Genomic DNA, 13,605 nt, shown 5'->3' with positions numbered 1-13,605 from the left:
TGTGTGTTTATGTCTGTGAGCGGGAGTTGAAGAGTGCATATACACCGATATGTGTGTGTGTGTGTGTGTGTGTGAGACGTTGGGAAGCCGTGCCAGCAATAACAGAACACGGCCTGCTGTCGTTCGCCGCAACCGCTAACACTCAGCGACATCCCACCTCTTGCTGTTATCACCATGGATATTCTGTGCGAGTACAATGATATATGTGTTCTAGGAAGGGAGGGTAATTCTTTCAGCTACCTTAGCGCTGAACTTTAACCCAGAAATGCCTTCTTTTTTTTTTTCGGTTTGAAATACCTCACCATACTTATTTCTATTTTTGTCCAGATGTGCCAAGATTTTAAATACTTGCTTATTAGCTTTTAGAGACTTTTCTCTGTCCGTACATCAAATCAATTTCCCAAACAACACCTGGTGCTCTGTCTCTGCTCGTGGCTTTAGTCTTCACTTTGACCTGAGCTGTAGCGCTGCGTTTAGATAAGGTGACAGCAGGCCCATTCAGAGACGCCCTTTATCTACTGCTGCTCAAAGGGAAGTCCTTTAGAGGCCGACAACTGACAGCGACCACAATATACCATCACAAAGAGACAGAGAGGAAGAGAAATGGAGACAGACAGAGAGAAGGTATTTGTGTGGGAGGACGAAGGGAGAGGAGTGTTTATGTGTTTGAGGTGGGCAGTGCGTGAGGTCAAGTGATCTCTTTGTAGAAGCCAAGGTATAAGTGTTCATGTGTGCAGCACACCTCAACCCCAACCGTGCACAAAAAAACACAAATACACACATTCTCCCTCTATTACACACGCTTTCTCTCTGCTGAAGCGCTTCATTTCCCCTTCAGGTGATTATGATCCCTCTCCTTTTCACAGTTCCAGGCGAGTGGAGGTCACACAGCTGGATGAATACCTGATATGAAATGTTCCATTCGAGCCAGGCGTAGTAGCAAAAAGGGGCTGAGCCAAGTGGAAAAACTGGAATTGTGAGAAGGGAAGTAGAATAAGTGTCACACTGTCTATATGTAGCTTGAACACGAATGTATTTCAGTGTTTTCCCGTCGTTCTGAGACACAGCGTGAAGTTGCTTGCGTCTGTCTTTTGTTGACAAGGCCTTATTAAGAAGCTCTCATTTCAAAAAACATGGCCAGAGGCGACTAGCATTGTGACTGTGGCACCGGAGAACAAGCAGCCGCCGGGGGAGAAGCTTGTTTCGTGCAGGATGCCAATACTAATAGACGCTGAAGGGGTGATGAATGTGCTGACACAAACGTCTGCATACGAGACACTTGCAAAAACATAAAGACCGGGGTTACGGCGGTAAATAAAAGGTTGCTGCATCCTGAGTTGGTAAACTGCATTTAAGTGTGTTTACCCTCCATTAAACCACAGAATAAGACACACATCCTACACAGAAACAATGATTACGGAAAACAGGAGAGCCAGGGAAAATTGGCTAAAAAAAAGGGGAGCTGATGTTATTTAAACTGTCTGTGTGTGCATGTGTAAACCAAGCCTGCTTAGTGCATGTGTGTACATGAGATCCTGTCTTGGGGGGGGTCTGCTGTTGCAGGTCAATAGTACGAGTGTCTGTCTGTCTCATGGCGCAGAGCTCAGGTTAAGTGCTGAGTCTAATTGTTACCCTGTTGCAGGGTCGATGAGAGAGCACTATGACCTTAACTGTAAATGACCTTACCTCACGCGCTGGCCCTGGATCTGTTCTGCAGCTGAAGTGACACACACTTAACACACATATATTTGAGGACTTTCTAAAGTGTGATTAGCAGCCATTATGTATTTAAAAATGTATGTTTGTCTTGCCATTAGTCCTCGTTCCTCTCAATGAGGATTGCTCTCCATCGGGGGTGATGTTTCCTTCATTCCCTTAAAGATAAACTCAATGAGTAGTCCTGGCATCTGCCCGTGTAAGGTTCATGGATCACCTTAACTTCCCCTCTTCTCTTTCAATTTTTCTGCTTATGTAACATCCATATATTCCTGTGCTCCACCTCCACCTCCACCTCTTCTTCCCTTCACCCCGCATTGTACCTTGCTAGTTGTCTTCTTGTGAATATTCCAATTACAGCGATGTGTGTTTGACCTTTAAGTGAGCTGTAGAAGATATAGTTATCTGCCTTCCACTCTGACACCCAGCGTCTATCAATCAGTGTTCCCCCCCCCCACCACCACCACCACCCTCACCTCCACCAGAACAGGCTGCTAGACTGAGCTGGGTCTGGTGAAATGTGTTAGCACGTGTGTACATGTGTCTGTTTGTGTGAAAGTGAGACAGAGATGCCAGGATGCACAGACTGTCACTGGGATAAGGCTTGGAGAGTGATACAAATGTAAAAATGCATAAGGTTTGTGTTGAATACATAAATATATGCCACACATACACACAAACACACACAGACAGACCAAGATGGAGAGAGATGTTAGTTTTTTTTTTCTTTAATCTTGCAGCAGCCTGACTGAGCCCTACTTCCATAAACAAAGCCCTTTTCCAACAGCATCCTATATCACGCTTCTGAGAACAAGCAAGCGTGAGCAGCAGAGTCATACTTCTTTAGTTTCACTCTTGTTCCCCGCCCTTTTCCAAAGGGCTAATCTACATCTTTCATTGAATCAAGAATGGAAATTCACAAGAAATGCTTCTTTTTCAATTTCATGCTGAAGTAGCTCAAGTTAGTGGATGTAATTTCTCCTAACCAGAAAATGTATCACTCTGTCGCACACTTAGTGACACTATGCGAGCAAAAAGGCCTCTTTTCTGCCATTTTTTATTTATTTCGTGGGATTTGATAAATGTGCCAAAAGCATGATCACTCCCTTCATAGCACGCAGCACAAGGACAGAACAATTACAGAAGTTATTAAGAAAATAAAAGCCCTGGTTGAAATTTGTATGAAAGATAAATGACATATCATTTAGGACTGCAGTGAAGGCATTACAAAATTAAGTCAGGAATAAGCCACGGGAGGGATGGGGGTTGTTTTACACATATTGTAGAGACCTCAACTTCTGAGTGTAAGAATTATGTCATGGTAGAGCTAGTTAACACAAAGAATGGGAAAAGAAAACATGTCGTTTTCAGGGATTTTGAGAAGGATTCTCTCTTTACACATTTCAGACGTGTGTCAACAAAGACACACTTCCTCTCTGAGAGGAATTCTACTAACGATGCACCAGACTCCTACACATCCATTTAAAGTTTGGTGCAAATTATGCTTATCAGGTTCACAGCAAATTGGATGATGAAGTCCAAACAGGTAGAAGGGAATGCATGAAGAATAGTATCGCTGAAACAATACCACGCATGGCCGAGCCACCAGGCTAATGTACATTTATCGTGTAAACTTCTGATAAATGCGTACGCAGAAACAATCAAATCTCCGGGTTTCAATTGGAAGATTTCGCACCATGGACTCAAGCGTGAAACCAATATCAGCTTAGTGTCTAGTCAAGCTTGAAGTGCCGCGCATATGCCCACAAAGCATGTTCTGCATATGCTCATGGGCGTGACTTTTATCAGGGTGGAACAAGCAGCTTTCCACTGCTATCGCTGATCAATTCGAGCGAGTTAAGTCCCGCGGTGTGGGTAAATAAGCAGCGGTTGGGTCTTGATGAGGAATGGCAGGCTGTTTGCGGGACCCCCGGGCTGGAGAGAGCAGGCCTGTCTATCTCAATGGATTTCCTACTGCGACTTCCATCATTAACCTCAGGCTAGAGTACATCTCACTCTCTGTATCTGCCCAAAACAAATGTTCAGTTGGTCCTCCGGAAGGACTTGATTGTAAGCGGATTTCCTATAAATCACCTCCGCAGACTTCATGTGTCAAACTGTTTGCACTATTTACCCCACACATAAAAAACACAAGTGATACAGATGACAGTAAAGTGAGGGCCCGACCTTGGCTGATACCCAATAAAAGCCAGCAGCTTGGGCTCTAAAGCCTGCAGTGAAGAGAGCCAAAGCCAGCGCTAAGTGACATGTCAGTCAGTTCGTCTGTTTGGAGCCTTCAATTCCCCACGGCCTGAGCTTATTTACTGCATTTGTATGAAAAGCTGTGAAGAGGCGAGGGCTCAGGGCCCGGCTGGCTCTCTTACATATGTATACAGTGTTTGGAGGGCAATGCGTAAAGAGCATCTCCCCTCTTGGCAGCGTTACAACTACAAACAACTTGGGAATAGCCATTTATATATTCAGAAATGGGTCGAAGGTAATCGGAGCAACAGAACATAAATTGGCGATGATACCTGGATCGGTTAGTCGAGAATCTACTGAAAGTACAGCGACATTAAAGATGCGAATACGCTCTGCGAGTCATCGTCTTAAGCAGATTTGAAGTCATTTGAATATTAGTTAGGGAGGGGGGGGGGGGGGGGGGTACACACAACAAACCATCAGGCATGCGTTTCAGAGTCTGATTTGTTACTATTCATGGGTAAAGCGGAGAGGAACTGTAATACTAGACATGCTTGTTAAATTCACAACACTCCAAAGCTGCCTTCTAGCAAATCCTGTCTTTTGGTTGTCAGCTTAAGACACCCCGGCATATGCATATGTAGGATTTTTAAGCTCTGTTAAATGGATAGCGGTGTCGTGGCCTATCAAATGACTATAAGCCACTTGCCTTTTTTGGGGGGGGGGAGGGAGGGAAGCTTTTTGGAGAGAAAGCAGACAGCGATGCGTTACCTTGTGTGCATCGGAAAGCGTGTTTTCTCCTGTTAACTCCACGTAAACAGAGCCATTTACATGTGTATTTGTGGGCTGTGGGTGACAGTAACACTCCACCCCAACATATTAACGACTGGTACTCTGTTTAAGCCAACGACAGGGGAGTGGCAACAAACAATGACAGAATGCCTGTTTTCGATTGTGAGATGATGCGCCATTCACCACCCAGGCAAATAAATTATGGCGGCGGGTATCGAGCTGGAGCAATTGCTCAGTCCATTCAGAGTGTGTGTGTGTTCCTATGAGTGTGTATGCATGCCTGTGTATGTGTTTGTGTGAGTGGACTTATAGATCCAGTGCCATTTATTTCCCAGAGCTGGAGCGGGGCAGTTAGGGAGGCGTAAAAGGAAATGAGTTGTGAAGTGGCCATTGATCCCGGTCTGCAACTAGGGTTGGTTGGAGACTGCAGGACTATGGCTGCCTCTTATTTACACTGAGGTGGTTAACCCTGACCCAGTTCATTTATCACTGGGCTAATGCGCTACACGGAGAAAGAAAGGGGGAAAAAGGTCAAACAAAAGGCCTTATATAGACTGAATGATGTCAACTGGTGTCCCCTTAACGCATTTACTATTGCCATTAACATAAAGGACGATGGTAATGTACATGCTTTGTCTGTATTTATTGTCATATGAGCTTGTCACAGCCAGTTGCATTGATCTGATATTATGTGACAACACACACACAGTGTATCTCTCTACCTATGCTGCACCTCGACTTGCACACAGCTCTGCTTGAGCATAAAATAGCCATAAGTGTTTATTTCCAGCAGATTTCCCTCTGTCTATCTCCATCATCCTCTCTTCTCAATTCCTGCACCGCTCGCGCTCTCTGTCCCTTTCTCCTCGTCTCTCTTTCAAGCCTTGCAGCTTGACATTTCGCCGTGCTCTCCGGGGACTCCTGTGCGAAATGGAGTTACTGGGAGAGCGCCACTGTAAATTCCAGGAGGCCACATGTAATGTGTCTTAAACATAGATGGACAGCACCAGGTTTCCTCGAGATGAAGAATGAGACGGGGGGGGGGGGGGGGACGGGGGGGGGGGGACAGATAATAGAATAATGCCTTGTTTTGTCTGGGGAAGGGTGAGCAAACAGTGGCTATGCTGTCATTCACACCCTATATCTTCAGTGTCATCGCAGAGGGGGGAAACTACAGGCCTATACATCACAGGCCTGTATGTCCTATTCTGTAGGGACAGGCTTGAAATAAAAAGAAGGATGGCTCTCATTGTAAATAAGTCAGACACAAGGACTGCCAGGGTCTTTTCAGTGAAAGGGGAAATAAGACATACAGTACACGCTGCTTCCCTAATGCTCCTCCAGCCTTTACAGGAAGCCCTTATCTTCAAACGGATGATGACGGTTAACAAAAGGCCCCTTTATGAAATCGTTCATATTTCAGCGGAGGTCTGTCTCCTGTCCTGAGAGGTGATTGATGCATCAGGCCCGGGCCGGTGTCTTATTTACACAGTTGAGTGGGGCAATCTCAGGCCTGGAAGATAAACCTAATGAGCTTCTTTGTGTAAGGGTGCAAATGAGAGACACCATCCTCCCTTCCTCCCTCCTTCCCTATTCCATCCAAAGGGACAGTCTGGGTGATTAGGCCTTTAAATTATGCTCAAGGGCAAAGCCTAGATTTGCATCTTAGGTGTGTGTGTGTGTGTGTGTGTGTGTGTGTGTGTGTGTGTGTGTGTGTGTGTGTGTGTGTGTGTGTGTGTGTGTGTGTGTGTGTCAAACGGAGAGAGGCAGGTGAAGGGCAAAGGGAGGAAGATGCTTGAGGCTTGTTTGTGAGAGGTGATGGAGGGTGAGCAATGTGTGGCAGTATTTTAAGAATTTAACTATACGCTACACAACAAACTTGAGTTGTCAAAAGTAGGAGGTGACACACACACACATTCATTTAGTCCTTTGTCTGTGGGGTAACTTTCTCCCTAATGACTTTCATTTTAGGGAGAATTTCATTTGCCCCTAAACCCTAAATATTACCCATCACTTGCTGTCACATTTCTCATCCCTTCCATTTCCTGCAGCTAAACAGCTAGGAAGGCAGGTTAATTGCTGTCACTCTCTAGTTGGACCACTGCCTAGCTCTCGTGTAGCGACAGGGGTAGCCTGGAAGTAAGATGGCACCTTGGCGCACTTATTGTAATTTATGTCAAAATGCGGCAGTCATTTAAATGGGGGTTGGATCGTTTGCATTTTGCTGCATCATGTGTCTGCAGCGAACCAGTTTACCAACATGTCAAACTCTACCAGCTTGTAAAGTGCAATATTTGAGCCAAATTAGATAAACGACTGTGCTCATAAACACAAGAAAAAAAAAAAAGAAAGCACAGGATTGACGATATAAACAACCAAAAGTAAAGAATAATAAAAAATGTATTATTTAGGCTCTGTAAAGCAAACTGAAGTCTGAGTTTAATGATCCAAGTTATGTGAAAAGTAGTTATGAATGCAGAATTAATCTAAATGTTATTGAAATCACAATTTGAACTGGTGCAATATTAAAATGGCAGGATGCACAATATTTGGTAAAGGCTATGTAAAAATATAATCGTATAGTATTGAGTTGTTGCAGAGATATCCCGGCCCCATAGACTTAATAAAACATAGTTGTTTGGTACACGTCCTTTTGAAAAATATGATCCTTTAATATATTTTTCAATGACAAAGAGAAAAAGGATCAATCCCTCTCATATTGTGAATAATTTCACAATTGCAATATCAGTCAAGTGTTATTCTTCCAAAATGGTGCAGCCCTAGTTGTAGTGGCGGAAGGTCTTCAAACAACTGACCCGACCACACAGCCGATAAGCCTCCATCTCGCTCTGAATATCAATACACTCCGTACAGTAGGGAGCCCATTTACAGGGGGCAGTAGTCCCGAGTATTGGCTCATCAATCCCACTGATAACCCTGGCAGGATTAAGTCTACACACCACTGTAATCAACTAACAGCCTCATTATGGGACATTATGGTATGGATCCAAAGATCAATGCATGGCTCCCTTGTACACACAGCAGCATAGGATATTAAAACATAAGACAGAGATGAATTGATTGGTAATATGAGCTCAGCACAATTCTTTACGAGGGATGATCATTTTAGCATAGTAATTAGGGCACAGCAACATTCATCATTTGCTCTGATACATATCTGCAGCTGGCAAATTGCAATCAGATACAGTGGGTATCTAATCTGTGATCTCAAATCAAATTAGGTCTATTTAGACAACCTTGGGAACGGGGGTGATGAAGCCCTGACAGAAATTAAGGGCAAGGAAATTCAATTGTGATAGGACGGTTATCATTCAGATACACGGATAACTGTGTGTGGCCTTCACTTTGAACCGCATTTACAGCATTGTTGACAGAATTTGCGATAAAAATAAAAGCAAGTGGATTTAAAGGATTTTAGAATGAGAAAAGGGTCTCTAGTGCAACTTGATCTGTGTCCTATATGGCCCAATCTATGGCTACGAGACCTTAAGATGCAGCTTTTCTAATTATAGCTGCAGGTGGTATTTTGGAGCTGCTAGGTAATGGCAGAACCCACAGGGACAATGGAGAATTCATCAGTGCTTATTATTAATCATCCCCCCAGCAGTGTGATGAGAGACTGCAGCTCCTATACCCACTGGACCACTCAATGTCATTCCAAATATGGGCGGAAAATTAAACCCAACAGCCTTCAATCAGACGTGGACTGGAATGTTTGAAAAGCATCACACAGGTGCAAGCAATGGACGGACACACACACATGCTTCTTATGTAACTCACATCAGATGAATATAACTGGAAAATGGCCAACGATTGCATACAAATAATTCCATCTGTGGCTGGCCTGCGCTCTCTGTCCAAAGAGTGTGAGCACGCCACAGGAAGTGTGTGTGAAGTTAACAGCACAGGGCCCCCTTTTTTTAAAAGCCTCCAGAGACCTGTTAGCTGGACTGCTCATTTCAATATGTCTGTCTGTGGGTTGGGAGAAGGCTCGGGCTGGCCTCTTTACAAGGCTCACACTGTCATACAACCCCCCCCCCCCCCCCCCCCCCACATCCACCCACCACTACGAGCTCTTAGCCGTATGTCCATCTCTGGGACTTAACTAGACACTCTATGCTTACGTCGTTTTTCTGTCTCAGTGCTGTGTTTTTTTTTTTCTTTCTTTGTAAAAACGGCACAGCTTCTTTGAGTTAACATTTACATACACATGTGCTTTCTATGCTGCCATTACACATATCTTAGGAATGTCTTATGTCAGATCTCCAAATAGAACAATATTATTTACACCTTTTTATTTATAATGCAGCACTTAGAAAGATGGTATAAACACACGAAAAATAGTTTGACATTTTAAAATTGGAAAGTCCTTATCCTGCTCTCTATCTCTTTCTATTCCACCCTCAATCTGCACTGTATCTCCAAATAGAAAGCCTCTACACCTTCAAAAGTACAAGAGTGATGGCTGAGAGGGAGCGAATTGACCCCAATCAGGTGTGTGTGTGTAGAAATGGTGGTGATAAATGGAGGGGGGGGGTTAAGGCCACAGTGCTGTGATGCCGCTGCAGCCACCAGCAGGACTACTGGGTTCATGCTGTGGATGGGTGCAGAATGGGGGATGGAAGGGGAGAGGAGCCTGCAGGACATGCTTCATTTTGCAACCCCCCCCCCCAGATGCGGACACACAGTTCGTCATCCATTGTACTGCCCCCCCTCCCGACTGAACTGACCACAGGCTTTCAGCTGCCTCCAAAAGAGTACACACACACGAAAGTTCCCCAGCGAACGGAGAAGGACAGCGTGCATCATTACAAACCCGCGGCGATGTCCCCCCCCCCGATCCACTAAACCCCGGAGCATGGCCCTCTGACCTCGTCTCCCACTGCTCTTTTGGCAAAACTGTCAAAGCCATCATTCACCGTGAAAAGACACGAGAGACACTTGACTCCTTTACTCTGCTGGCAACTGACTTTCACAACTCCTGCCCCCCAACCATCACCTCCTACAACCCCCCCCGCGGTTCATTCAACCCTCAACAATACAACATGAGACGAAGAAGGGAAAGTTAAGATTTGAAACACGACGGAAGAATTTAGTAAAGCTAATACAATAGATGAAAAAGAGAAGGGGGAAAATATTCGCCAAAAGCAACCAAAAAATACTTTCTAGAGAGACTGCATGCAAATTATTCTTTCAAAAGTGTCCCGGTCAAAGGTTTCTCTGCCGCTGGTGGGACTGTGTGTGTGTGAGCCGAGTTAGGAGGCCCTCTGGTGGCTACAGCACTGCCATGACACACACACACACACACACACACACACACACACACACACACACACACACACACACACACACACACACACACACACACACACACACACACACACACACACACACACACACACACACACACACACACACACACACACACACACACACACACACACACACACACACACACACACACACACACACACACACACACACACACAGCTCCGTACGATGCTCCAACGCACACATTCTTCTCCTTTCTCCGGCTATGCCTCTCTTTCTCACTGACACACACACTTTGACATGCTTTCACACACACCTCACATTGCTACAACTCTAAAAAATATAAAGTACAAATACACAAATATGTATAAACAACTCAAACAGAATGTACAAAAACATTTCCATCAAACAGCTTCAGGCTGACAAGCAACTAAACAACACAAACAGCCGATTAAATACATGTTTTTTTTGTCTTCCCCGTGTACTGAAAAACACAAACAATACACAATAAAAAGAGATTTCATTGTGCCGCCTGTCTATGAAGAGAAGCCCTCAGCAGAGAGCAGAGTGGGAGAGCGGGGGGGGGGGATACAGAGTGAGAGTGAGGGAGAGAGACGAGACGGGGGAGAAACACAACTTACCTGCTGTTGTTGCAGATGCAGCAGCTCGACTGTGCTTACTTCGCTGCTCGTGTCACCAGCGCTTGATCTCCCATCTCTACTGCCAGCCTCTAATTGGCTGCTGCTTAGGGTGCTCATTCCATTTTGACTCATTGAACTGTTGCTTATTGTCTCTGTGGCCGACTCCTGCATCATCATGATTTAAAACCTAGAAGTGATTAAGAGGCACCGGTTAGGGCTCTTCTTCTTACAATTCCCCCCTTTTTCCCTCCTTTCTTTTTTTCCTTCTTTACGCTTCCATTATCAAGCCCCTCAATCCCCCTCTGCAAATTAAAGCATTTAAAGAAGAGGGAGGAGGGGGGAAAGGAGAAAAGGGGTGGGGGGGGGATGCAGGAGGAGCAATTATGCATTCATTGTGTAAATGAAGCGATACAAAGAGATGCACGTCCTGGTGCTGTTTAAAATGGGTGGGGTAGCTAAATGTGATTTATCCGTAAAAATTGGGCATACATGTAAGAAGTGTGTTGTCATTCTATTTAAAATAAAACTACATTTGTAGGAAATTAAAATAAAATATGAACATATGCTTAGTTCTCAACACACGGGCAATCCTAAAATATTTGACGTCTTGAGGCTGTCAGTTTTTTTTTTGGTGTGTCGCGTCTGAATGGAGTTGCCTAATGACGCAAAGCTAATCATGCAAAATTAAAATTTGGTGGAGGGGAGGTGGAGGAGGAGGAGGAGGAGGCACCAAATCACATGGTGCACGGCTGCTGATGAACACTATAATGGGTATGTCATGTGTGCTAAATAAAAATCTGCCACACAGGCTTCCATAGAGACACAATGCCCCATATGTCAGTCCTTTTGATTCTTTCATAAAAAGATATGTATGCGTGTATTTTTATCATATTTAATCAAATCTCTCAACAATTAAACCAAGCTGCAATCAAACTTTGTGATCTGTAATGCAAGACAACAATACATATAGGGTTTTGAATTCCGCATCTATTAGATATGGAAAACTCCTGAATAAGAGATATAAAATAGAAAGGAATAAAAGGAAAGAAATCTATCAGGAATATCACTAATGATTGTGCTAAAAACAGCATAAATTATGCATATTACCTCCTCTCTCTCCAGTAATAAATGTTTTATCGTTTCCCCCCTGCATTTAATGCTCTGTACCTTCGCTGGGGCAGAAAGGACCAACACCAGTCCACATCCTCACAATAAATTAGAATAAAAAACGCCTCAAATGCAACAAAATGCAGCCCAAGAATCAGGGTCTTTATTTCGTCAATATTGTTGTGGATTTTTTTTTATTCATATTTTAGACAAGGAATATTTCAAAAGATACAAAAATACTTTCTTTCGAAGTTTGCTTCAGAAGATTCTTAATCTACGAGCAGTTTGTCCATTTTCAAATACAATGTTTACACCTTAAACACAATGTGCAAGAGCAACCCCAGATAATGCTCATCCATGCAACAAAAGACGGAGAATGATAATTATGATTGTGTGTGTGTGTGTGTGTGTGTGTGTGTGTGTGTGTGTGTGTGTGTGTGTGTGTGTGTGTGTGTGTGTGTGTGTGTGTGTGTGTGTGTGTGTGTGTGTTTTAAGAGCATTCGTGCCCATCCCACCTGGGTACTGTGTGTATTCTTTGGCCGGTAAATACCGTTTTAATAGAAGTGTGTTTGCGTCCTTCCCTGTGTGTGTGTGTGTGTGTGTGTGTGTGTGTGTGTGTGTGTGTGTGTGTGTGTGTGTGTGTGTGTGTGTGTGTGTGTGTGTGTGTGTGTGTGTGTGTGTGTGTGTGTTTGACGAGGGGCAGATACAGGACAGGCCTTAAAGGATGTCCACAGCCAGGATAAACAGGATCCAGGCGGGGAGAACAAACAGGGCTGAGCTGTTACACAGAGCAGGGCGACAGCTGCCCGGGACACGAGTAAATAAGGAAGAGGCCGGTACAAGGCGTGCTTGTGAACAAACAGGCCCCTGTTAAACACCGCTCACTACTGATGGAGAGAGACACACAGGAAAAAAAGAAGGGAAAAAAAGAGAGGAGCAGAGAGAAGGTGGGGGGTGACGGAGGGAGACAGATGAAAAGAGTGAAAGAGAGAGAAAGTGAGTGGGAGGGAGAGGGGGAAGACTGGCACAATGTGACAACCAATCCGGTGATGAATCTCAGCATAAGAAACTCAAGGCTGCAGCCGAGATCAGCCGGCTAATAAGTATTCAAATTAGGCATACATTTTACATGCCCAATGTTTAAAATATTCAGAGAAAGACTGTCTGATTGCCTTTAATACAATTTTATGAACATTCTAATGGAGCCTGGATTTTTTTTCCCGCTTTCTTTCTTCCTTTCTTTCCTGGACGAGCGATGGATATTCGGAAAACTTGAAGATATATGAGACAAGGAAATAAGGATTTTTAATAACATCTGAATGCAAACTACTCCGGAAGTCCGAGGGAAATTGCTACTTCGATATTAACCAACCTGCTTTTAATGTGCTTGGATTATTAAACATTAATATCGTAAAATAGAGAGGTACAATTAAGAAAGGAGACATCACGGTGAAAAAAAGAAAGAAGCATAACTTGGATTTAACACACAAACAATAAAAGCCCCCCACCCTCACTTAATCTGATAATCTTATCGCCCTCCTCCTCCGAAAAAAAAAGAAATCTGTGCAATATGTCTAACTGCAGAATAATGATAATGCAGATATATGCAAAGTATATTCGCAGAGATCAGATGGTGCTTTAACCTTAATGACAGCGGTGAGATAAATTAATTAGCCATCTAAAGGCGGCATTCAAATCTGCCAATTAGAATGTCAATTAGAAACACAGCCAGGCTGCAATGATGAGCGGGCTGCCGATCTGACTGTGGAGGGGAGGGGGGGGGGGAGGAGGGAGTGGAAGTGTCACAGATAGAGACACACACACTCACACACAATACTCAGGAGAGACAGATAGT

General features: G+C 44.1%; 1 protein-coding gene across 6 annotated transcripts in view; it reads right to left on the bottom strand.

The window, feature by feature from the left end:
- foxp2 (forkhead box P2) overlaps positions 1-13,605 on the bottom strand; it is a gene marked incomplete at its 3' end in the record, with an annotated part of 96,038 nt that overhangs the window by 45,139 nt on the left and 37,294 nt on the right. For 5 of the 6 annotated variants that reach the window (XM_079656570.1, XM_079656571.1, XM_079656572.1 and 2 more), the window contains exon 4: positions 10,644-10,830. The exons of the other annotated variant lie outside the window; for it this stretch is intronic. In XM_079656570.1, coding sequence (XP_079512696.1) covers positions 10,644-10,820 — 177 coding nt within the window. In that variant the 5' untranslated portion in view covers positions 10,821-10,830. The remainder of the gene's footprint in view (positions 1-10,643; positions 10,831-13,605) is intronic. 6 annotated transcript variants of the gene reach the window in all.

The sequence above is a fragment of the Notothenia rossii genome, assembly GCF_949606895.1.
Source record: "Notothenia rossii genome assembly, chromosome: 10".
Taxonomy (NCBI): domain Eukaryota; kingdom Metazoa; phylum Chordata; class Actinopteri; order Perciformes; family Nototheniidae; genus Notothenia; species Notothenia rossii.
The sequence above is the reverse complement of the archived record's forward strand: the minus strand, read 5'-3'. Positions and strand labels throughout refer to the sequence as shown.